We start from the raw sequence: 24001 nt of genomic DNA on the forward strand, positions 1-24001 counted from the left end.
CTGGATTCAATCCCTGCTACCAAAAAAAAAAAAAAAAAGAAGAAGAAGAAGAAGGAAAAAGAAATTGTGTATCTTCGAAGTAACTGGAAGAGAGGATTTTTTTTTTTTTTTTTTTGGTGGTGCTGAGGATTGAATCCAGGTTCTTTTTTTAAATTTTTTTTTGGACACAACATCTTTATTTTATTTTATGTGGTGCTGAGGATCGAACCCAGCGCCCCGCACATGCCAGGCGAGCGCGCTACCACTTGAGCCACATCCCCAGCCCTGAATCCAGGTTCTTGTGTATGTGAGGCAAGCACTCTTCCAACTGAGCTACAACCCCAGCCGGAGAGAATTTTTTTAATGTTCTCACCACAAAGAAATAATAAACGTTAGAGATGATGAATATGCTTATTATCCTGATTTGATCATTATACTATATATGTATCAAAATATCACATTGTATTCTATAAATATGTACAATTATTATACATAAATTAAAAATAAAACCTTTTGGGGCCTGTGGTTGTGGCTCAGTGGTAGAGCGCTTGCCTAGCACTGAGTTCAATCCTCAGCACCACATAAAAATAAAGGTATTGTATACATTCTCAACTAAAAAATATATTTAAAAAATAAATAAATAAAAACTTTTTGAAAAATCAGCAAATATAATAGTCTTTCTGAAATTAAAACAGATTTTTTGCATGTGTTTACATAGTTCTCAAAAAGAAAATAAAAAGTCAACCCTGGGAGGTTTTTTGTTACTGTAGAGTGCTGCAAAGAATATTAGACATTAGACATTAGAAATATTAGACATATTCTAATATATGTCTTGTTATAAAAATCTAAGTTATCAAGAAATAGAATTGCTAGATCATAAACTTTTTAATAGTCACTTTTTTTAGTTGGTTTTTTTTTTTACCATTTTACCAATGAATAACATTTTCTCCCTTATTTAATATAGTTAGACTTTTAAATATTTTAACTATTGAAAATTAAAATGAAAAATGGTATCTAATTTGTGGTCTTGATATTAATTTCCCTGACCACCAATAATGTTGGTGATAAAATGTTTATTAGCCATATGTTTTTTCCTCTCTCAAGATGTCAGATGTCAGTTTGTCTTTTGCTCATTCTTTAATGACTGTTTTTTGTTCTTTTGTTTTAAATTTTTTTTTTAGTTGTAGTTGGTCACATACCTTTATTTTTATTTATTTATTATTTTGTGGTGCTGAGGCTCGAACCCAGCACCTCGCACATGGTAGGCGAGTGCTCTACCGCTGAGACACAACCCCAGCCCCTGCTTTTGTCCTTATTTACGAATTTGTCAAATAGTATTGATACTGACTTCTCAGTTATATGTACAGTGATTATCTTCTCTGAATTTTTTTTAAACCTTTATTTTTCTTTTTTTAGTTGTTGATAAACCTTTATTTATTTATGTGTGGTGCTAAGATTCGAACCCAGTGCCTCACACATGCCAGGGAAGTGCGCTGCCGCTGAGCGACAATCCCAGTACTCTCTGAGTTTTTAGGGCTTTTTTTAAACTTTCAGAGGTCTGGATGAACAAAAGTTTGTACATTTAATATAGTCAAATTTATCAATCTTTTATTTTATAGTCAATCCTTTTGTCTCATGTTTAATCAATCTTTTCTTATCCCAACATCTATAAGATATTTACCTATATTTTCTACTAGTTTCCAAGGTTTTTTTTCCCTTGAGATTCTCCTGACTCAACCTCCTGAGTAGCTGGAATTACCACCATTGCCTGGCTATTTTTCCTTTTTTCTTTGACAGTTAAGTCCTTAATCCATTTGGGGTTAAATTTTTGTATGTGATATGTGGTAGGGACCAATTTCATCTTTTCCATATGGATATATTTTTTTTCAGTTCCAGTAAGAAATAATCTCCTCCTCTGAAAATAATGAAACTGATTAATTCAATGTGTTTGATCATTTTGAGAAAAGATTTGCTGCAATCTTAAAACTCCCCAGCATTTGGGCCCAAAGGATTAGGAACTGTAGAGCATTAACTGAGCATCATGTGTAGACAGTGAGCTTGCCTGCATACCCTAGCTGACAGGCGACTTCCAGGCAGAAAACTTTAGATGCTGTGCTGAAGGCATTGGGGAACAGAAATTTCAAGTAAGGACAGTACAAGAACCTCAGAGAACAGAAATACAGCCCAAGAGTTTAGAAAATTTAATGCTTGTTATGGTTTAGATATGAAGTGCCCCCCAAAACCTCATGCAAGAGTTTTCAGAGGTGATACAATTAGATCATGACAGGTGTAACCTAATTGGTGGATTAATCCACTGATATGGATTAGCTGGGTGGTAACTGTAGGCAGATAGGGTGTGGCTGGAGAAAATGGCAACTGTAGGCAGATAGGGGGTTTATATCTTGTCTTTGGTGAGCGGAGCTCTTTCTCTGCTTTTTGGTTGATATGTTCGGAGCTGCTTCCCTCCTCCCTGCCTTTCCGCCATGATATTCTGCCTCTCCTCAGGCCTAGAGTTATGGAGTTGGCTGAACTGGACTGAACCTCTGAAACCATGAGCCAAAATAAACTTTTCCTTCTCTAAATCATTCGTGTCAGGTCTTTTGGTCACAGTGATGAAAAAAAGCTGACTAAAACAATGTTTATGTGGGCAGAGGGTCTTCAGTCCAGGGAAGACAGAGAATTAGAACTGAGACCCCTAAATGAACTGAGAACCTCAAAATTCTGAACCTTCAGTAAAAAGCTGGGCTAGAAAATACCTTGCCCCCTCACATGGGTGAAGCAAGGAGGCTGGCTGGTTTAACCTAATAATGAAAGAGCCTCCCTCACACACTCTGCATGGAGTTGGGTCTAAATTTACACCTCCTGTACAATCCAGGGGATCAGACAGAGCAATTACCATAAACATGGCCCCTGAGATCTGGTCCTTCCTTCCCAGGCACTGTGCTGCCAGAAACAGAATCAGGCTAGAATTTTATTCAGTACCAGACTGATCTCCATACAATTTTTTCTTGTTCTTTACCCCCTGTAAGTTTCTGCAGTCTCGATGCTGCTGCTGCAATCTAAAGACTCCCCAGCATTCAGTTCCAAAGGAATAGGACCTGTGTGGTCCCAGCTGGGGGCCACGTATGAATGGTGAGCTTGTACAGCACACCCTATCTGGCTGGCAACTTCCGTTTCTGCTTCTGTACTCTGCATAGACGGGATCTCTTGGGGGCCACTGGTCTGCTTGTTATTCTTTCAGCAACAAGATGGCTTTCTTTGCTGTTCTGATTCAAATCCAAACAGGGAGGGCTGATGGATAAGATAGGGATGTATGTGTCAGCAGCCAGAATCTGTCTTTACCCCACCTCCCCTCATTCAACATATAGAGTGCAGGATCTTTGGAGAACAGGAAGGAGAATGAAGCTCACTTACTCCAGGGAAGACAGATTCTAGACATGGTAAAATAAATAATATCAAAAAGTCCCCCTGGGGGCTGGGGTTGTGGCTCAGTGATAGAATTCTTGACTAGCATGTGTGAGGCACTGGGTTCAATTTTCAGCACTGCATATAAATAAATAAAAGTCTATTGACAACTAAGAGAAAAACAAATCTAGCAGGCATTAAAAAAAAATCACCCTGAAGCCCCAAATAGACCATCAACTAGCTTAGCTGCTTCCCAGGACACTGGAGGACGAGAGGATTCCTCCAGGGAGGTAAGAAGGAAATTCCAGGCAGAAGGAACAGCCTATGGGGTAGCCTGAGGTAGCTACTGTATTTGGGGGAACCCAAGAAGCCCAATGTGAGCACCTGGGAGAAAAGAGACAAGGAGGTAGGTCAGACTATGCAGAACCTTGAATATCAGACAGAAAACTTTAGACTCTATGCTGAAGGGAATGGGGAACGGAAATTTTAGGTGAGAAAAGTATAAGAATTTCATGTCTAGGCACAGGTACACAAGGCCAGAACAGAGCCATGAGCCTCAGCATTGGATACTGACTGGTTTTCCAGACAGTTGCCCTCTTTTACCTGAGGGAGAAGGGCAAGGGCTGGCCTGAGCAACCCATAGCCACAACCTTCTATTTCCCTGCTCTTCACTTCAATTATCTCCCACTCCCCTAGGGAACCAGACCATCTTCCAAAATGGAGGTGGTAGTTTCTGAAAGCTCCTGAGACTTGGGAAAGTCCTGCAGGTGCCCACAGTAAGCCAGAAGAGATTTTCTCCAGAATCCTTCCGCCTTCCCCTGAAGTGACTTCTCTTCACCACCACACAGACTGTCCTGTCTGTATACCTTGTTGGTCACAGCATTTGAAGCCCCAGATAGTTCAGAAAGTTACAGCAGCTGCTTCCAGGAACCCTGGTCACTGGCATTGCTGGGACAGATGAAAGGTCCTGTGATTTGGTTCCCCATATCTGCCTCAAGGTCCTGCACAGGAGTCTGGTTCATCCTGGGAAAGAAAGTGTAAACTGACAGAACCTAGGATAGACCTGACTGTCACCCTGCTTGCTGCCCTTTCCTCAGCACCCATCTGAAGACCATGCAGTGTTGGTCAGTGTTGCTGAGACCAGAGCCCAGTGGGATCTGTGAGTCCTCCACAAAGCACAGATCCAACAGAAATCAAAATGTAAACAAGGGTCTGGGAATCACTTTCTATAGCATCTTCCATACTTTTCCAAGCTTGCTCACTGAGATTATGCCCTGGTTAAAGCAGAAGGAGGAAACTGGTATCAGCCTGGGCCAGATATCAGTGGAAGGAAACAGGCTTGAGTAGGTGAGACCTGCAGCCAGAAGTCAGGGATTGAGGCTGAAAGGAGGGAAATGCATTAAATCAGGCTGAGGGCAGGGGTTTGGGCCAGAAAGAGATAAGCTAGGCCTGGAAGGAAAGGGGATAAGTCAGGACCCAGAGCCGACCACTAATTAGCCATCAGAGAACTTTTGTCTTTGTCAGTTACCCTGTGGTCTTTTCATGACATGCTTCAAACCAGTTCCATTCTCTGACTGTGTGATGACAGGAGGAGCAGCTGAGGTTCCCAAATAGGCAGCCACACTTCCCGAATTTAAACCAAGAGCAGTTGCAATGCCATGGTATCAGGTACATCCGTTTCTCCTGGGATGATGATTCAGCTGTCAGATCCAGGTAGGAGATCACCAGCCACAAGATGAACACCCAGAAGACCCACAGGACAAAAATCTTCCAACAGTGTTTCATGTCTGGCCCAGGAAATGGCTCACATGGAAAGCAGTAGACTGGCTTCTGTCACCTGGAGGGATGTGGAACTGAGGCTACAGATAGCACTTGCATTCCTCTGACCTGTTGGCCACCACAATTCCCCGGCCCTCCATCCTCCACCTCTTTCCAACCTCTCATGTCCTACTTCCCCATCCATTTGCTTACCCCAAAGAGAACTCCGACGGGACCTGAGATGGAAAATGCCAGAACAGAGAGATAACATAAGTTGGTGTCCCAAATGCTTCCCACAGAAGGAAGGATTATCTCTCAGTGTCATCAAAGTACACATTGTGACCTCCTTCCTATAACCTGCCTAGAAAAAGTTACTACCCTATCTTCTCTCTAATGCATATTACATTGAGTATAAGACCCACAGGGAGAGAAATGACCATGTCTCTGTCTCTCTCTCTCTCTTTGATGGTGCTGGGGATTGAACTCAGGGCTAGGCAAGTGCAAGTGTTCCACCACTGAGTCACACCTTCAGCCCATATGTCTCTTCTTTTTCTTTTTTTGTTTTTTGGCACAGGGGATTGAACTCAGGAATGCTTTACCACAGAGCTACATCCCCAGTCCTTTTTATTTTTTGTTTTAAGACAGGGTCTCGCTAAGTTACCAAACTTGTCCTTGACCTTATGATCCTCCTGCCTCAACCTCCTGTCACTGGGATTACAGGTGTGCACCACCACATCCAGCAAAGTCTCTTCTTTCAGTGGACTTCCACTTAGATGTCTCAAAATCATCTCACCTGAACAAGTCTGAGGCTGAACTCGTGATTTTCCCTATAAACCAATCCATTCCCAAAATGTTCTTATCTCAATGAATGGTCCCACCATATCCCCTATATGTGTTGGAAATTTAATTCCTCAGTGCTGCAGTGTTGGGTGGTGAACCTAGTGGGAGGTGTTTGGGCCACGGGAACCCAGCCCTCATGAAAGGAATAGTGGTTTTCTCTCAGGAACAGGAATGGGTTAGTTATTGTGGGAGTTCAATCCCTTATTTTCTCTTGTGCACATGCCTTCTCTATTCCAACTTCTACCATGCTATGAAACAGCACAAGACTTTCGCTGGATGCAACTGCATAATCTTTGACTTCCCTTCTCTTAGAACCATGAGCCGAAATAAACCTCTTTCCTTTATAAATTATCCAGGTATTTTATTATAGCAACAGAAAATGAACCAAGACACCCAATACTGAGCCAGGAGAATTGCTTGAGTCCAGGAATTCCAATCCAACCTGGGCCACAGTGATACCCTGTGTCAAAAACAACAGCCAGGGATAGTGGCACATGCCGGGAAGCTGAAGCGGGAAGATCGCAAGTTCAAAGCCAAACTCAGCAACTTAGCGAGACCCTGCCTCAAAACAAAATAAAACAAAAAGGACTGGGGAAGTGGCTCTGTGGTTAAACGCCCCTGGGTTCAATCCCTGGTACCGAAAAAACAAAAACAAAAAAACTAAGAGGACTGGGAAGTAGTTCAATGGTAGAGCGCTTGCCTAGCGCCTCGGTTCAATCCCCAGAATCACATAAGGGAAAAAAAAAATAGTTTGACCTAAGAAAAAGCGAGGCGCATTTTACGCATTAGTCATTAAGGCGGTATTACTGTACGAGCTGCAATAGGAAGCGGGAGTTGAGCGCCACACCACGCGAAGGGAAACACTCGGCGCTTTTCGGCACAAGGCAAGGGCGGCTATTGCTGTGTTTCTAGCCCGCAGACACCTCCTCCTAGTCCCTCCCGGACCCCACACGTGGTCTCTCCAACGCTGTTCCGGCGCGAGGGGGCGTGGCGGCATAAGTGGGCGGGACGATCTGTCAGAACGCGGGCGAGGGGTGGGGTCAGCATGATCATTTGCTGCGCCTGCGTAAGGAAGCGAGGAGGCGTGGCTCTGGCTCCGGCTCAGGGCCCGGAAGCAGGAGGCTGCAGAGGCGGGCCGGCTGGCGTCCCCTTTCCGGCCGGTCCCCATGGAGGCGCTGGGGAAGCTGAAGCAGTTCGATGCCTACCCCAAGACTCTGGAGGACTTCCGGGTCAAGACCTGCGGGGGCGCCACGGGTAGGCGGCAGCAGGGCCAAGGTTGCGGGGAGGGGGTGTCCTGGAGCTTGGCCCTGGCTCCTGGACTCAGACCGGCCTGCTTGAGTCTGAGGGAGTGGCACAGAGGCCGTTCTGACCCTCACTCCTCGCCCTGCAGTGACCATCGTCAGTGGCCTTCTCATGCTGCTACTGTTCCTGTCGGAGCTGCAGTATTACCTCACCACTGAGGTAATGGGCGGGGCCTAATAGTGGGCGGGGCTTTGCTTCCGAGGGGTCGGACCTCTATAGGTGGGCTTGAGGAAGGAGAGTCTTGGGGCCAAATCTAACTGAGATAGCGCTTGCCCCAGGTGCATCCTGAGCTCTACGTGGACAAGTCACGGGGAGATAAACTGAAGATCAACATCGATGTACTTTTCCCACACATGCCTTGTGCCTGTAAGTATCTCACCATAGGTGAGGGTTGCAAGTCCCAGGGCTTTCAGGGTGGGCTTCCAGATTCACACTTCCAGCCTTAGATTTGTACTGGACCCCAGGACAGCCTCCTTCTCCTAATCCATTTCTGCCCTAAGACAGGCTGTTTTCCCCCAAACCCAGACCTCCACTCCATTGAGGTCTTAATACCTTAATTTGACTATCTGCTTTCAGATTTGAGCATCGATGCCATGGATGTGGCTGGGGAACAGCAGCTGGATGTGGAGCACAACCTCTTCAAGCAAAGACTAGACAAGGATGGCATTCCCGTGAGCTCAGAGGCTGAGCGGCATGGTAACCAAGGGGGTACTGGGTCTCAGATCCCAGAACTAGACATACCCAAGCCCCACAAATATGGCAGGCTGTGACATATTAAACAGCTAATATCTGGAGAAGTCAACTGGCTGGCTTAAGGTCTCTTAGCTATTAAGAGTCAGTGAATTGAAATCCAGGCTTCTAACCTCTAGCTAGTTGAGTGGCGTAATTTACCTGGCTGTCATTCTCTGCTTATTGTAGTTTGAGTAACAGAAGCTTGAGGATGGGTGTTATATACAATTGTCATGGTGGAACTCCTTTAGATAAACCTGAGCTTCTCTTGAGTGTTTGCTTCCATATCCCATTAGCTGAATTCAGTCCTTAATGCTCTTCCCTCTTTGGAATGCCTGTGGCTTGGTTAGGAGTCTAGGTTCTGCCTGGGTATGGTCATGGGGGTTCAGACCTGTAATCCCAGTGATTCAGAAGGCTGAGGCAGAAAGATTGCAAGTTCAAGTTTAAGGCCAGCCTCAGTAATTTCACAAGACTTTGTCCCAAAAATAAAAAGGACTGAGGATGTAGCTCAATGGTAGAGTGCCCCTGGATGCAATCCCCAGTACCCAAAACAAAATGAAAATAAAAAAGAGTAGGTTCTTCAGTCATATTGCTGGGTTTAGATCTAACTTGTTTCTTGAAGAATGTAAACCTCAGTTACAAAATGGTGATAAAAAGTAGTACCCATCACATGGAATTAAAAGATCAAATAAAGTACAGTTGATTCCCAACTTGTGATAGTTCAACTTGATTTTTTTGACTTTCTGGTGGTATGAAAGTGTCCCCATGCAAACATTCTGTTTTTGATTTTCAGTACAGCATTCAGTGAATTAACTTGAGATAGTCAGTACTTCATTACAAAAAAGACATTGCATTAGATGATTTTGCCGAACTGTAGGCTAATATAAGCATTCTGAGCATTTTGTATGTAGGCTAGGCTAAGCTATGATGTTCTATAGAACATCAGATATTGAAATGCATTTTCAAGTTACCATGTTTTCAACTTATAGTGGTATATTGAATCATAATGCCATCGTACATTAAGGAACACCTATGTGTAAAATGCCTTATACAGAATGGGTGCTCACTTTTAGCTTCCTTTCCTTTATCAAAGAGGCTTCCCTAAGTAAGTGTTGTTGGCCAGCCTCAGTTCTATCTTCATAGAATCATTGTGGGGATGAAAGAGATAATGTATGTAAAATGCAGTGACCCTGTACCCAGTTACCTTTTAGTATTTACCTTTAGTGTTTTCTTTTTAGTACAGGGGATTGAACCTGGGAGCACTTAACCACTGAGCCACATCCCCAGTCCTTTTTTTTCTTTTTTTAAGTTGTAGATGGACACAATGCCTTTATTTTGTTTATTTATTTTTATGTGGTGCTGAGGATTGAACCCAGGGCTCACATATGCTAGGCATTCTACCACTGAGCCACAACCCCAGCACCCCCAGTCCTTTTTTGTATTTTATTTAGAGACAGGGTCTCACTGAGTTGCTTAGGGCCTGAGTGCTGCGGCTGGCTTTGAACTCATGATCCTCCTGCTTCAGCCTCCCAAGCCGCTGGGATTACAAGTGTGGGCCACTGTGCCCACCTCATGTTCTTACTATTTATTATTTTTATTTAAAGACTTATAGAAATGTTTAATGTTGGGGCTGGGGTTGTGGCTCAGTGGTAGAGTGCTCATCTAGCATGTATGAGGCCCTGGGTTTGATTCTCAGCATCACATAAAAATAAATAAATATGTAAGTAAAATAAAGGTATTATGTCCAACTACAATGAAAAATAAATATTTTAAAAAAGAAATGTTTAATGTCTGATCCAAATGTCTGTACTATGTAAATATCAGATCCTTTCCAAAAAAATATTTTTGTAGTTGTAGATGGACAGCATGCCTTTATTTTATTTGTTTATTTTTTATGTAGTGCTTAGGATCAAACCCGGTGTTTCACACATGCTAGACAAGCACTCTGCCACTGTGCTACAACCCTGGCCCTTAGATCCTTTTTTAACTTGAATTATTATCATCCCTCTAGCCAAAGGACCCATGCAGGAACTAGGGCTATAGATGTCACCTTGTCTGCCTTCAGCTGATGCTTCTGCCTCTGCCCTCCCCATAGAGCTCGGGAAAGTTGAGATGATGGTGTTTGACCCGGATTCCCTGGACCCCGATCGCTGTGAGAGCTGCTATGGTGCTGAGTCAGAAGACATCAAGTGAGCAGGACTCTGGGGGTGGAGAGAAGGCTTCCCATCAGGTGCTGTCTGTTAATCTGCCTCAGCCATAGTCAGACTGTAGCAGGTGGGTGGTCGAACCAAGAGTCTAGAAGGGTACGGGGTGCATTCCTCAAGTAACTAATGCTCTGTGAGCAGGCCTTCCCTGGAAACTGCAGACCTAGAGATGAAGCTGAAGAGAACTACTTCTCAGCTTAGAGAAGTAGTTCACAGGTGTTCTCTGGAAGCCAACTACCTGGTTTCCATCCCTGTGGCCTCTGGCCAAACCATGTCACCTTTCTATGTAAAGAAGGATAATAATAACACCCTCCTGATAGAGAAGTGTTAAAGATTAAATATATATTGTATGTAAAGCATTGAGGTAGAAGACCTTGCCTAGATTATTAAGCCCCCAGAATATGGGAACTGCTGTGGGGCTTCCCAGGTCCTGACCCTGGAAAGGCTAACTCAGCTATTCTGGGGTGAAACCTAGGAATATATTACTTTTTTTTGGTACTGAGGATTGAACCCAGAGGTGCTCTACCACTGAGCTACATACCCCATCCATTTTTATTTTTATTTTGAGACAGGGTCTCACTAAGTTGTTTAGGGCCTCACTAAATTGCTGAAGCTGGCCTGGAACTTGTGATCCTCCTGTATCAGCCTCCCGAGTTGCTGAAATCACAGGCATGTACCACTGCTCCCATCTTGGAATATATACTTCAAAGTTCTTTTCAGTGGGAGACTATGGGTCTAGTCAGTGCCTCGCATGCACGAGGCCCTTGAATTCAGTCTACAGCACTACAAATTTTTTTTTTTACCCACTGTGGTAAAATACATATGACACAAAATTTGCCATTTTAACCATTCCTAAGTGTACAGCTCATTGCTCTTGAGAACATTCACAGTGTTGTGCAGCGCTCACCACCATCCATCCGTTCCACTACAGTTCATCACCCCAAACAGAATGGGAACATGTATTTTTAACACCTGTTGCCAGTGAGGAAACATTGGAGGATGTTCAGTGGCCAGCGATGAGGCTAGCAGAAGCTTCACAGCAGGCAGACCTTCTCAGCGGCCAGCACTGGTCACATTCTTCACCCCACGCCCTATCTCGTATAGGTGCTGTAACACCTGTGAAGATGTGCGGGAGGCGTATCGCCGTCGAGGCTGGGCCTTTAAGAACCCAGACACTATTGAGCAGTGCCGGCGAGAGGGCTTCAGCCAGAAGATGCAGGAGCAGAAGAATGAAGGCTGCCAGGTGTATGGCTTCTTAGAAGTCAATAAGGTACCAGGAGGGATCAAGGCATGGCAGGGTAGCTGGGCTTAGCTGTGCTTGGAAAGTTGCTCCATGAAGCAGGGGCCCATGCAGGTCCTCAGCAGGCAAAGGGAGAACAAAACTGGAGAATGAGAGAAAATATCCCCTACAGGTTGCCGGAAACTTCCACTTTGCCCCTGGGAAGAGCTTCCAGCAGTCCCATGTACATGGTAAGTGATCCTGCATCACCGGCTGGGGAGGTTTTAGACCGTGGACACCCTTTTGGTGTGTTGGAAGTGCCCCTTACATGCCTCATGTTCTTTTGTCTTTGGTCCAAAGCAGGCTTTTCTTCATCTCAGGACAGCAGTTTGGCACAGTGGTTAAGAGCACAGGCTGAGGAGCCAAACTGCCTGGGTTCAGATGTGAGTTTCAAATCTTACTGGCTGTGTGACTCTGAGAACATTCCTTAATCTTTTTGAACTTCAGTTTCCTTCTTGATAAATTGATGATCATAGTACTTATCCCACAGGGCATTGGTGCAGGTTAAAAATACAGGGGCTAGGGGGCATATGTAGCAGAGTGGTGGAGCACTTGCCTATCATGTGCAAGGATTCTGTGCAATTTAAAAAAAAAAAAAAAGACTGTAACACAGGGCCTGGCTTGTGGTAGGCAGTTGTTTAAATGGTAGCTCTCAATATAAGAAGACCTGTGTGTGAGGCTCTGGGAAAACAGCAGGGTTAGAATTCAGATTCTTTCACTTTTTTTTTTTTTTAACCATATGATTTATTTTTATTTTTTTTTAGTCCTACATGACAGCAGAATATATTTTGACATATAATACATACATGGAATGTACATACATCAATCATGTTGTCTATTCTGCTGCCCTTCCTGTCCTCCCTACTCCTCCCCTTAATGTGACACACTTTTTTTTCTTTTTCTCATCAGAACATCATATATGTATTCACTTTTTTTTTAATGAAGTTGAATATTTTATTATTTTATTCCAAGCTGTTGTTTCAGTGTGTAAAAATAGTACCAGTAAATACAGTATATTATAAAATTAAGACAGTATTGTTTTTTTGACACTGTACAACATGCACTTTCCTCCATGCCCAGTTTTTTCCAATGGAAGATCATTAAATATAATGACCCAAATCCAGGAATGGATGTAAGCAAGTTACAATATTATATTAGGCTTATAAAAAGGTTATCCTTGAATTATATACTTTTTAGAAATAGTTTTTTACCACAGATAATTTCAGATTCAGCCTAAAGCATACTCTAAAAATCATAAGGAATTGTAAAAAAGATGCATATTGTGTTTATTGACATTTATTGGGAAGTTAAGAGATATCTTCTTCAAGTAGCAGTGTTGAAAGTAGTTTTTTAAGTTTTCTGTCCATCACTAATTTAAGACAGCAGCTGAAGTTATTCTGCACCAGTTTATTTAGGGTGCCATTTTTACTTCTCAATAGATTTTATTTTGCTCATTAGGTCATCTAGTTCTGAAGGGTCACTCAGTGTCATCTTTATCAGCCAACCATCTTCATAACAAAATTTGTTCACAAGCCCTGGGTTTTCTGCAAGTGCCTCATTAATTTCAGTTACTTCTCCTGATAGAGGAGGATAGAGTTCACTGGCAGCTTTCACACATTCCAAAGCACCAAACTCATCTCATTTTTTTTATTAAAAAATAAAAAATTTTTAATAAAAATTTAAAAATAAAAAACATCTCCCAGAGCTTCCTGTGCAAAATCAGCATTCCTACTATTCCAATACCATTTTCTGTAGTTATCCATTTGTGTTTCTCAGTGAATTTATGCAGGGAGAGCAGAGAGGTCCGGTACGCAGTGTCTGAATGGCATCCGCCCTCACCGGCCAAGTGCAGGGCTGCTCGCCGCAGCTAGCACACTCTCAGCCCCATGTTCACGCGGGTCCTCTTCCACATGATATGAGCTGTGTCATGTTTGGGAATTATGGAGCCCTGCTTAGTTTTTCTTCTTCCATCAAGGGAGGCAGTAATGATGCTAATACCTCCCTCACAGGGATGTCAGATGAATGAGATTTATTCTCATTCATTTATTCATTCATGCAGTCACTAAATATTTAGTAGTCACCTCCTGTGTTCTGGTTGTTAGTGTTGAGAATGTGAAATGCTAAAAATACAGCAGTCAGTAAGAGCCTAGTCCTAGGAACATTCTAGTAAAGAAATAGTAAACAAGTATGAAAAATGTATGGTATGTCAGATGCTATTAAGTAATATAGACCAAAACGAGGCAGGATAAAGATGATTGGTGTGAAAGTTAAGATGGGGCAGGGTGTTCTTTTAATAAGGAGTCAAGGAAGACTCTCATGAATTTACTGTTGAGCAAAACCTGAGGAAGGTGAGGGAGCCATTCCAAGCAAAGAGAACATTAAATATAAATCCCAAAGGCAAGAATGTGCCTGTAAAATGCAAGGTGCAGTCAGGAAGTTAGGGTGGCTGGAGCAGAGGATTGTAGTTAGATACTGGGTGAGAGAAGTAAAGGGCCATGTCATGTAGGGTATGAAGAGGCATTGTAACTGCTGGTTATGGTGGTGCGTGCATGCTTGTAATCCTAGCAGCTTAAGAGGCCGAGGCAGTAGGATCGCAAATTCAGAGCCAGCCTCGCAACTTAACAAGGCCCTGTCTCAAAATAAAAAATAAAAAGGGCCACAGATGTGGCTCAGTGGTTAAGTGCCCCTGGGTTCAATACCTAGTACCAAAAAAAGGTAGTGGCAAGGAGGGGGGCATTATAGGGATTTTGACTCTATGCTGCATGAGATGAGAAGCCATCATAGGACTCTGGAGAAGTCCATGATCTGGCTTGACTTTTAAAAGGTAAGTAGCACTCTTGGAGAAGATTGTAGAAGAAAGAACAGAATCAGAGGCCAGTGAGAAGGCCATTGCAGTCATTAATCCAGGCAAAAAATAAGAAGACTTGGCTCAGAGCAGTGGTAGAGGTGGTAAGAAGTAATTGGGTTCTGTGAATGCATCTGTGTAGATGTTGAAGGTAGAGCTGAGAGGAGGTCTAATGGATGTGATGGATAAAGGAAAGAATTGAGGATGACTCCAGTGTTTTCTGCCTAAGTAGTAGGAAGAATGGAGCTGTCATTTAATGAGCTGAAGAAGACTCAGAAGGACAGGTTTACTTTGGAACTGAGGGGTGTAAACTAGTATTCCGCTTCTGACACGGTCAGACTAATAGGATTTGAGTGTCTTTGTAGACACCTAGGATACCAGGACCCCAAGTTCAGGGAAAAGGATGGCCTGGGAACACAAACATTTTAGCCATCAGCATACTTAAAGCCTTGAGACTTCATGAATCACCCTGCAGGTGAGGGTAGATGGAAAGGAAGAGCTCAAAGGGTGAGTGCCAGGCCTCCTATGTTAGAGGTCAAGGGAGGCCAATGGCATCCTTAAAAGCTAAGGGCATCAGGAACCTTAGGAGGAAACTGGGAAGAATCACTGGTGAGGTAGGAATTCAAGGCAGGAGAGTGGCATCCTGCAAACCAAGGGATGGGTGTTTCAAAGACTGTCAGATACTTCTGGATGTCAAGCAAGAATTGAATATGTCATGGATAACGTGGCCATCACTTGTGACTTTGACAAAACCATTGGGCACAAGGAGAGATGTGAGGGGTTTTGGAGCAAGTGAGTATAGATGAGCCTGTTGTGGAGTTTGCTTTGAGGGGTGGGGAGTGTGAGCTGTCATGAAGGGACATATGGAGCAAGGGAGGGTTTCTAAGGTGGGTGGTGTAGCAGAATGATAATTGAAAATTATCAGTTAAGAACAGTAGGAGTGATGCTCCAGAGATTAGGGACAATCCCTATAGTGAAGTCCTCAAGGAGAAAGAAGACAGGAGTGTAGCGCCTTCGGCATATGCAAAGACCAGATGTGGCATCTGGAAGAAAGCACACTCTAGGCACAGCAGGGTGGTAGTAAGGGTGGTGGAAGCACATGGACAGTCTCTTCTGAGTGATTCTTTTTCTTCATGATGTAGAAAGTAAGGTCATCAGCTGAGGATGAGGAGAAAGGGTAGGAGATAGTGATTTGAGAAAAAGGAAAGGTATTAGTGATCATGTTGGGGTGGGAGAGAGCATGCTGGGGGAGATTGGAGCTGGGTTTCAAAGCATCCCAGGGCCCCCTTGGAGATGGGCCAAGAGTAGGATGTGAGACCTGTCAGCATAGCTGTCTGGCTCTTGGTAGATGTGTGAGGGTGGGCTTGGAGGAGACAGAGCATTGGTATTACCTAGTGTTTGGTGTTGCCATAGGCCTGTAAAGGCAAGGGATTCAAGGTACATGTAAAGAAGGACTAGTGAATGGGCTGGGGCGCACTCAATGGTAGAGCACTTGCCTAGCGTGCGTGAGGCTCTGGGTTCAATCCCCAGCACTGCAAAACAAAAATTCCTGGTGCGGGACCACAGGACCTAAGCCAGTAAAGGAGGGAAGCCAAGACAAGGGAGCAGGAATGGAGACAAAAGCCGAAAGCCAGGGAGGAGGCAGGGGAAGCAAGGGACTGAAGGTCCTTGGTGTAGTTGCAAAGAACTTGAATTCAGGGTACTGGAGGGAAGGAATGGGGAAATAAAAGTTGTTGGTTGGTGCATGGGGTGCTTAAAATTTAAATTGCAAAGGGGTGTTCTTAATGATAAGTTTTGGGGAATGGCCATTAGATCTGGTGGCTCAGGCAGGTGAAAGAAGACCAGGAAGAGGGGAATGCTCTGGAACTGGGAGGCCAGGATATTGGAAGTCTCATAGATGTGGTGTGAACATCACAGAAATTGTGATAGGGGTAGCATAAGAGAGGGACAGGCAGTTGCTAAACCACTGAGAAATGGTGGGAGAACTGTCCTAGGAGTTCTGTGGAGATTCACAACTAAAACAAGAAGGGATGGGTTGCTAGGAGCTTGAAAGCTATGGGGTTCTAGGGCACATCAAGGGAGAGTGACTGAGGGACAGTAAAGAGCAAGAGAGACCTCTCTTTAGGCTAAAAAGGGAATGGGTATGGGAGACAAAATAGTCACTAACTGAGGTGATTCCATGTAGCTAGTACCTTGAAGGGAGAGCTGGGCAAAGGGGTGCAGGAAAACAGGGCATGTAGCTTTGGTGGTGAGCATTTGTCTAGCATGTGTGAGGCCCTGGGTTCCATCCCCAACACTGCAAAACTAAATTGAATAAAGAGTGAGGGGACTGTGTAGAGGTTGAAGCTGGGTATGCTGATGACTGAGTAATGGGGATCCAGTGTAAGGTATAGACGGGTTGAGAGTCAGGACCACAAGGGGATATACAAAGCCATCTGGTAAGAAGAGTGCAGGGCATGAGTAAGCACTGAGCTGCTCCAAGTGACTGAGTAAGCAGGAGGGGTCCTTGGCAATAGCCCTGTAGGTCTGTTAGTCTGTGGGGTGAGGCCAAGCATGGGGAGGGTGGGTGCAAGTGGGTCTGAGGGACCCTGCAGAACTCTGGAGTACCCTTTCTTAGGGGAGGGTGGCTCACTAGGATTGTAGGAAGGTGATCAGTGCAGAGCTGTTGGCACAAGGCCTTGCAAGTACTCAATAGGAGGTGGTGCCTAGAAGGCAGTAACATTTCTGCTTGTCTGCAGGGGGCTGTTTCAGAGTCATGGACCCCAGGGCAAGGGTTGCCTTAAGCATGGACGTTCAGACACAAAGTTGTAGTTGCCCGAGACCAGAAATCTACCTGAATTGAAGCCTGGGAGCTACTTTCTGACATCCTTGTGGATTGGGGAATGGAGTATAATATTACACTATAAAATTCACTGTGTATTTCCCCATCTTTCCTAGTCTTCAGGACAGCCCTTTGCAGAGGACACACAGGTTCAGGAACCGCAGTGATTTGTCCAAGGTCACACAGCTAGGAAAGTGGCTCTTTGGACTCTAGGTCTTTTATTCTTCCTAGGCCACCATCCTTCTCTCCCAAGCCATCTTGCTCTCTTCTTTGGCCAGGGAAGGGCTCCCTTGAGGAAACAGAAAGAGACTTGTTAGCTGAGGCCAGACCTTGTTGCTGAGGCAGGAATATTCTAGTCGTCACCACTTCTCTTGTTCCATGGTTCTCACTGTGAAGCTCTGAATTTGTGTTCTCTTCCTCCCTCTCTCTCTCTCCTTCCCTCCCCCATGCTGCAGTACATGCTGTGGAGAGTAAGTGGCCCTGTCCTCCAGGGAGGCCAAGCCCCAATTCTGGGGCAGCCTGTCCTCCTAAGAAGGGGGGAGGTTTGGATGGGTCTGGGCTTGGGGCCTTCTCTGGCCTGCCTGCTGGGTGACTATAAAAAGCACTAGGACATATCTTTGAGGGTATGGTTCCTTGCAGCAGGAGGGATTGGGGGTTAGAGGGCAAGAAGAACTCGTTCTGGAACAGTTGGTACAGGGTGCCCATGGGATTCCCTTTGGGGAGCTTGGAGGGGAATCAGGGAAAGAGCTTAGCATTCTCAGGTCCCACCTCACTTTGGGGTTCAGTAATTTGCCATCAGACTAGTTCATGAGAGACTAGTCAGTGGGTTTTGTTTCCTGAGTCATAACTGGGCCTTAGCAGTGAAGGCCTCGAGTTCCTGTGTTTGTCAGGGAAGAAACAGGGTCTGTGTTCTTATGGCCCTTGAAGAAGGTGCAGACTCACATAGGCCCAGGGCAGACCCTTTCTGTGTCCTTAAACAGGACCAGGAGGTGCCAAGCTGGGTTAGGAGTCAAAGAGCATCAGACAGGTCATACTCCGGAGGGAGGAGGGAGGAGGCTTGAACAAGGACTGAGTGGGCTGGGAGACCAGTTTGCTCCCCTGAATGACCCTTTCTCCCTTCTCTCCTAGTCCATGACTTGCAGAGCTTTGGCCTTGACAACGTATGTACCAGGGGACACCATGGGGGTTGGGGGGTGGGGAGACTAGCTGTGGCTTTCTTTTCTCTGAGGCAGGCACGCATCTAGAGAACAATATTCCCTGTTGGTGGGATCCTGTTTGTGGGTCTCAGGGTTGAATGAGAGTGAAACACTGAGATCTAAGCAGGCCAGGGGCAGGGAAGAGGGTGGATAGGAGCATCCTAAACTGAGGACAGTTAGGAGGGTGTGTGGTGCTTGTGAGGTACTGCAAGGGCAGCTGTGGGTGGGGAGACTGGGGGAGTCCATGAGACCAGAGAACACAGGACTTAGAGGCCACACTGAGGTGTCTGGTCTTTCCCCTAATAGGGAAGCTGTCGGCCTTCCTAAAGCAGGGTAACATATCAGATTTGCATTTTTAAAAGATCTCTCTTGTGGCTGAGACACAGGAAGGGAGCTCACCTGAAGATCAGTGGCCTCCAGTTCAGGCCTTCATGGCTTAAGGCCTCCAGGAAAAGTTTGCACCTGCCATGCAGAGTCAGTGCCTGGTCTGAGTGTGCCCACATGTGAGTGAAGCCAGTACCCTAGACTTGAACCCTGGGAGCCTGTGTGGACTGTGGGAAGAAAAGGTTCTTAGGAAATGGGAGATGTCTGTCTCAGAAAGGTTTCTTCCTTAAGACCATAGCTTCTCCCAGACAGGGCCCTCCTTCCCTTCATCCCTGTTTTCCCCATCTGTACAGACAGACCCAGGCATCCCTGTGTGCTAGTATAATACAGAGCTTGGTATGGAGTGTGGACTGTCAGGGACTCAGGCACTGATGTTGCTTGCAGATCAACATGACCCACTACATCCAGCATCTATCATTCGGGCAGGACTACCCAGGCATTGTCAACCCCCTGGACCACACCAACGTCACTGCACCCCAAGGTACTAACCTGGGAGGTAGTCCCCTGCCACCAAAGCTCTGCCTGGAACACATGCCCAATGCTTTCTTCTCCCTGCAGCTTCCATGATGTTCCAGTACTTTGTGAAGGTGGTACCCACAGTGTACATGAAAGTAGATGGGGAGGTGAGTCTGTGGGAGTTCAGATGTCACTCTCCTGCTTGGTGCCAAGCATTGAGATCCTTCATTTAGCTCTTTCACCCTGGAAAGTCAGGTGCTCCTCTTATCCCCATATGGTGGATGAAAAACTGAGACTCAGAGGGCAGGTGACTTGCCCTCATAGACAGAGTTCAGGCCTGAGCGCTGCTGGATTTCAAAGCACTTGCCCTTTCTACCACCTAGACTGCCTCCATCCTTTCCTCCAGTGCCTGCTGTCCCCCTGGAGTCTGTCCTGGGCTGGGGGTTGGCCAGGCCAAGCCTTCTGAGGCCCTGTTCCATTCCTGCTGTGACCTGTGGAGCAGCCTCTCTATAGAGTGGTAAAATGCAAGGGGCTGAGGGGCAAGGAAGTCAGTCCCAGCTTTAGGATTGACCTTGAGAGTTTTTTCTCATCCTTGGGCCTCCACAAGATATAGCTGGGATGGATAAACTATAAAGAGCTGGTGGCCAGAGTGGAAATTGGGATGGCAAGGCAGGACCAGGAGTCTGGCTGGTCCCTGTGCCTTGCAGTTTTGGTTGCCCATGCGGCACCTCGTTCTCTCCCTCTGTGTAGTCAAGGGAGGGGCAGGGAGCGGGAGGGTTGGGAGCCAGATTGTAGACCCAGCTCTGGCTCTGGCTCCCTTCACACCCCAGGTGCTGAGGACAAATCAGTTCTCTGTGACCAGACATGAGAAGGTCGCGAATGGGCTTCTGGGTGACCAGGGGCTCCCTGGAGTCTTCGTGCTGTACGAGCTCTCACCTATGATGGTGAAGCTGACAGAGAAGCACAGGTGAGGGTAGGGGATGGGAGTGGCCAGGCATGGGCCTGTGGGGCCTGTGGGAGTAGAGCCCACTGAGTCCACCTACTCCCTCTGCCAGGTCCTTCACTCACTTCCTGACAGGCGTGTGTGCCATCATTGGGGGCATGTTCACAGGTAGGAAGTCCCAGGGAATCTGGGGTTTGGGGTCACGGAGTATGAATTCTGAGTGCCCCAGGTTTGGGTTGGGGAGAAGGTGCACCTTAAGAGCCAAAGGAGATGCTGGCCTTGGCCAGTAAAGTGACAAAGCCCACAAGGTTGAGGCAAGGGACCAGCTAGGCCAGAGCAGCTTTTGTCTCTCCCAGTGGCTGGACTCATCGATTCACTCATCTACCACTCAGCCCGAGCCATCCAGAAGAAAATCGACCTAGGGAAGACGACGTAGTCATTCTCTACCCAATTGATTCCTCCCTCTTTCCCCTGTTTCTCCTGCCTGTGATCATAGCCCCCAGTCTCTCCCACCCACACAGCCCTCACCTAACATTCATCCCCATCCCCAGGTTGATAAATATTGATTGTGATAGTATTTGCTTGGTCTCTGTGTGATTTTTGGGTCTGGCTGTAACCTGGGACTGGTCCCTCAACTATGTCATGACTGACAACTTGAGGCCCAGATGCCCTCTGGGAGCCCCCACATGGGCACATCCTGGCTAATAGGGTTTATTCATACCAGATTGATGTGTATTCCACAGCCCTGTCCTCAATCCTTCCTCTGTGATCAGATGGACCTTGCCAGGGTGAGTGTCCTTGGAGCCACCATGGTCCCCAGGCTTGTGACCCCAAAACCACTAGGCTCAGTATGGGTTGAGGTGTGCCACCTCTTGACAGCTAAAGGTGGGGCTGCTTCCTGCAACCCTGAATTTAGCCACCTGATCCTATCATGCTCACAACCTGTTCTGTGCCAAGGCCCATGAGGGCTCTTGGCCCAGAGAAAAGTCCATCCAGGTCTGTTTAGGAAGTGAGGAGCAGAGGTGGCAGTGGCTATTTGGCTATCTTGGAACAGGACCAGCACCAGACCCCTGGCTTGGGACCTAACCAGGGCTTCCCGTTAGAACCCTTTCGACACGTGGAAAACTGTGGCCCAGAGACTTTCCCATAGTCCAGGGACCCAGCGATGGTAACCACCAGTCAGGTCATGTATTGGGGAGTTTCAATGTAAGACTGTAGCAAGGAGAAGCAGAAAACAAGGGCAAAGAATGGTCTTTTAATCAGCTTTTTCATTGCTGTGACTAATAGACCTGACAAGAACAGTTTTATTGGGGGCTCATGATTTCAGAGGTCTCAGTTCATAGACAGCTAGCTCCATTCCTCAGGGTTGGAGGTGAGGCTGAACATCATGGCAGAAGAGTGTGGTGAAGGGAAGTGGTTCACATAATGATCAGGAAGCAGAGAGACTCCACTTGCCAGATATAAAATATATACCCCAAAGGCACACCCTAGTGACCCACCTCCTCCAGCCATACCCTACCTGCCTTTAATTACCCCTCAGTTATCCCATCACGGGATTAATTCACTGGGTTAAGCCTCTCATAACCCAAAGCCTTCTTGCATTGCCTCACACACGAGCTTTTGGGGGACACCTCACATTCAAACCATAACAAATGGTAATGACAAAATTTCTGGTGTCTGGCCTAATATCCAGATGATGTAATCATCCAAGAACTGTGTCATGTTGGACATGATTTGATTGGGCATGATTTAATCCTCCTTGTGGACACGAAGTCTCATCTATAAATAGGAGATGACCACACCAGCTATAGTGAGCCAGTTTTGGGGGGCACCCTTGTTAACAGGATTGTAAATTTCCCTTGGGATCCCCTGTCTACCATCTTAGCTTATGTGGTTTATGAAGAGAGTTGGTCTCCCACCCTAATCTCCCAGGGAGGATCACAATGTGTATATCCCACTCCCCACCTGCAGTCAGTGACCCAGGGTAAGTTAGGCCCATGGGACCACTTTCTTTTCTTCTGGTGTGATACCGGGAGACTTGAGGTCACTGCAGCAACCATTCTTAAGGGAAAATTTGACTGCAAATGACCTATCCCCCAGGGTATGGCAGAGCTGGGGGGTGGGCAGAAACAACCAGTTTTGGTGGTGTCATTTGAACCCTGTTGACAAACTGTCCCTGAAGCTAGCCAGTCAAACTAGTAAGTAAATTCTATTTTTGCTTAAGCCAGGCATGCTTAGTCTAAGGGTTGGTATAGAATAAAAATGCTAATGAAACAGTAGAGTGCTTAGACGCCATGGAATGCAGAAACCATATAGGTGAGTGGGACCCAACCAGGGAGGAACAGCAGCAGCAAGCAGTCTTCAGGGCCCCCTTGCCCTGAGCCTCCTGCCAGATCCCCTTCTGACAGGACGTGGGTAGTCTTTATCCCTGTGCATTCTAGCAAACCCTCAGCACCTGAGGTCACCCAAGAACATTTCTGTCCTGTCACCTGCAGGAACCAGCCTTGCACAGCACATAATCGAGGGCCCATGGATGTGATAAAGTTTATTGAAAGCACTGAACCCTGGGATAGCTCATATGGGCAGGAAGGATTCCCAGAGCGGGAGTTAAAGGGCTGCTACGGTGAGATGAGTGTCCCAGGTCAGTTAGTCTGAGGGTTTGTGGAGGGGGCTGAAGATGACCTCGCTGATCTGGCCAGGGATGGTGTAGAAAACCAGAAGAAGGAAGACGGTGAGGAGCGCCAGCACCAGCAGCAGCACCAGGATGCGCCAGTATCGGCGCAGGATGAAGAAGACGAAGGTCTTCAGTGGGTTCACGAACCAGTTGAAGGAGGTTTTGGGGCGGCTATTGAAGGGAGGGTGGAGTCAGGATGACCGGGAAGCCCCTGCCGGTGGCCCCCACCGCCCTCTCTCTGACTCTGGCTGCCTGGCTCCCACTCACTTGGGCTTCTCCAAGGGCTCTGGCTCCTTCCTCCCCTTGCCCACTGGCCTCTTCTCAGCCTCCTCCACTGTCAGCAGTTCAAACTCGGCTTCCACCTTCCCCTAGGGGAAAAAAAAATACTCCTGCATCATTGGGAGAAAGGCCAAACCCTCAGCCAGGCCTGGGTCACTGCCCTGATGCACCCACTGTAAGGATGTGGACATTGCCGCCCGTGTCTGTGAACTCCAGGTCTTCCGGCCGGCCCTTCCTCCTCTTCTGCTTCCTCCTCTTCTTGCTGGCTTGAGCCTCCCGATCCTCACGCTCTAGATCCTCTGCCTCCCGCAGCTTCACTACAGGCCACCAGCCCCGCAAGCGGCGACAGCGGAACAGATTGCACCTTGGCCCAGCCCCATCTTGGGCCAACCGCACTGAGCAGTGCTCAGGGTCCCGGGCTCCCCGCACCATGTCTGGCAGTTGCAGCTCCAGCGATCCTGCAGGAGCAGAGCCCCTGGGTTAGCAGGAGACTCAAGTGTAACTGGATTAGGGATGAGGCAGCAGCATACCAGGCTGGAAGTTGGGGCATCAAAAGGTGGGATGTGGTGGTCAGGTCCACAGCTTTGGATCACAGTTCAACTACCATCCTGTGGTCAGATCCCAGCAGAAGAGGGCCATGGACTGGGATCAGATTACCAAAGCAAGAACCATGGGGTTGGATTCCGGGGGACTTTAGCTAGGGTCATATCAGAGGATTGAGGCAGGGACTATGGGTACTGCAGTCAGAACTTATTGTGGTCAGGGCTTAATGGACTCAGTAATTAGGCCATAAAACAAAGGTTCAGTTCTGGGGTCTGAAATCCCAGGACTCAGGGCTGGGTTCAAATAGGGAACCAGGGGAGGAGGGTGGTAAGGTGGGGGGAGGGGCGGACAAGAGCAAGGAGGG

At 46.6% G+C, this 24001-nt stretch overlaps 2 protein-coding genes across 2 annotated transcripts in view; one reads left to right on the plus strand and one right to left on the minus strand.

Annotated features, from left to right (window-relative positions):
* Window positions 1-7068: 7068 nt before the first annotated feature.
* Window positions 7069-20718, plus strand: Ergic3 (ERGIC and golgi 3). Its single transcript, XM_046433658.1, has 13 exons — window positions 7069-7236; window positions 7373-7443; window positions 7563-7650; window positions 7861-7980; window positions 10109-10202; window positions 11322-11487; window positions 11630-11687; window positions 18291-18322; window positions 19127-19223; window positions 19301-19365; window positions 20029-20165; window positions 20254-20309; window positions 20498-20718. The coding sequence occupies exons 1-13, from the start codon at window positions 7149-7151 to the stop codon at window positions 20575-20577; spliced, it is 1152 nt and encodes a 383-aa protein (XP_046289614.1). The 5' UTR covers window positions 7069-7148; the 3' UTR covers window positions 20578-20718.
* A 1859-nt stretch (window positions 20719-22577) lies between these two features.
* Window positions 22578-24001, minus strand: part of LOC124085880 (fer-1-like protein 4) — a 41958-nt gene continuing 40534 nt past the window's right edge. The window contains exons 43-45 of the mRNA XM_046433896.2: window positions 23269-23552; window positions 23083-23183; window positions 22578-22986 (exon numbers count right to left, since the gene is read on the minus strand). Of these exons, the coding sequence (XP_046289852.1) occupies window positions 22788-22986; window positions 23083-23183; window positions 23269-23552 (584 nt within the window). The 3' untranslated portion in view covers window positions 22578-22787. The remainder of the gene's footprint in view (window positions 22987-23082; window positions 23184-23268; window positions 23553-24001) is intronic.

This window comes from Marmota monax, unplaced genomic scaffold (genome assembly GCF_021218885.2).
Source record: "Marmota monax isolate L192 unplaced genomic scaffold, Marmota_monax_Labrador192_F-V1.1 WCK01_AAM20220418_F8-fsc00014, whole genome shotgun sequence".
Lineage (NCBI taxonomy): Eukaryota > Metazoa > Chordata > Mammalia > Rodentia > Sciuridae > Marmota > Marmota monax.

Excerpts from the sequence above, each read along its gene's own strand:
- Ergic3 (XM_046433658.1), top strand. The coding sequence starts at position 7,149 with ATGGAGGCGCTGGGGAAGCTGAAGCAGTTCGATGCCTACCCCAAGACT. Across the intron at positions 7,651-7,860 it reads CCCACACATGCCTTGTGCCT|ATTTGAGCATCGATGCCATG; the intron begins GTAAGTATCTCA and ends ATCTGCTTTCAG. Across the intron at positions 10,203-11,321 it reads GCTGAGTCAGAAGACATCAA|GTGCTGTAACACCTGTGAAG; the intron begins GTGAGCAGGACT and ends TATCTCGTATAG.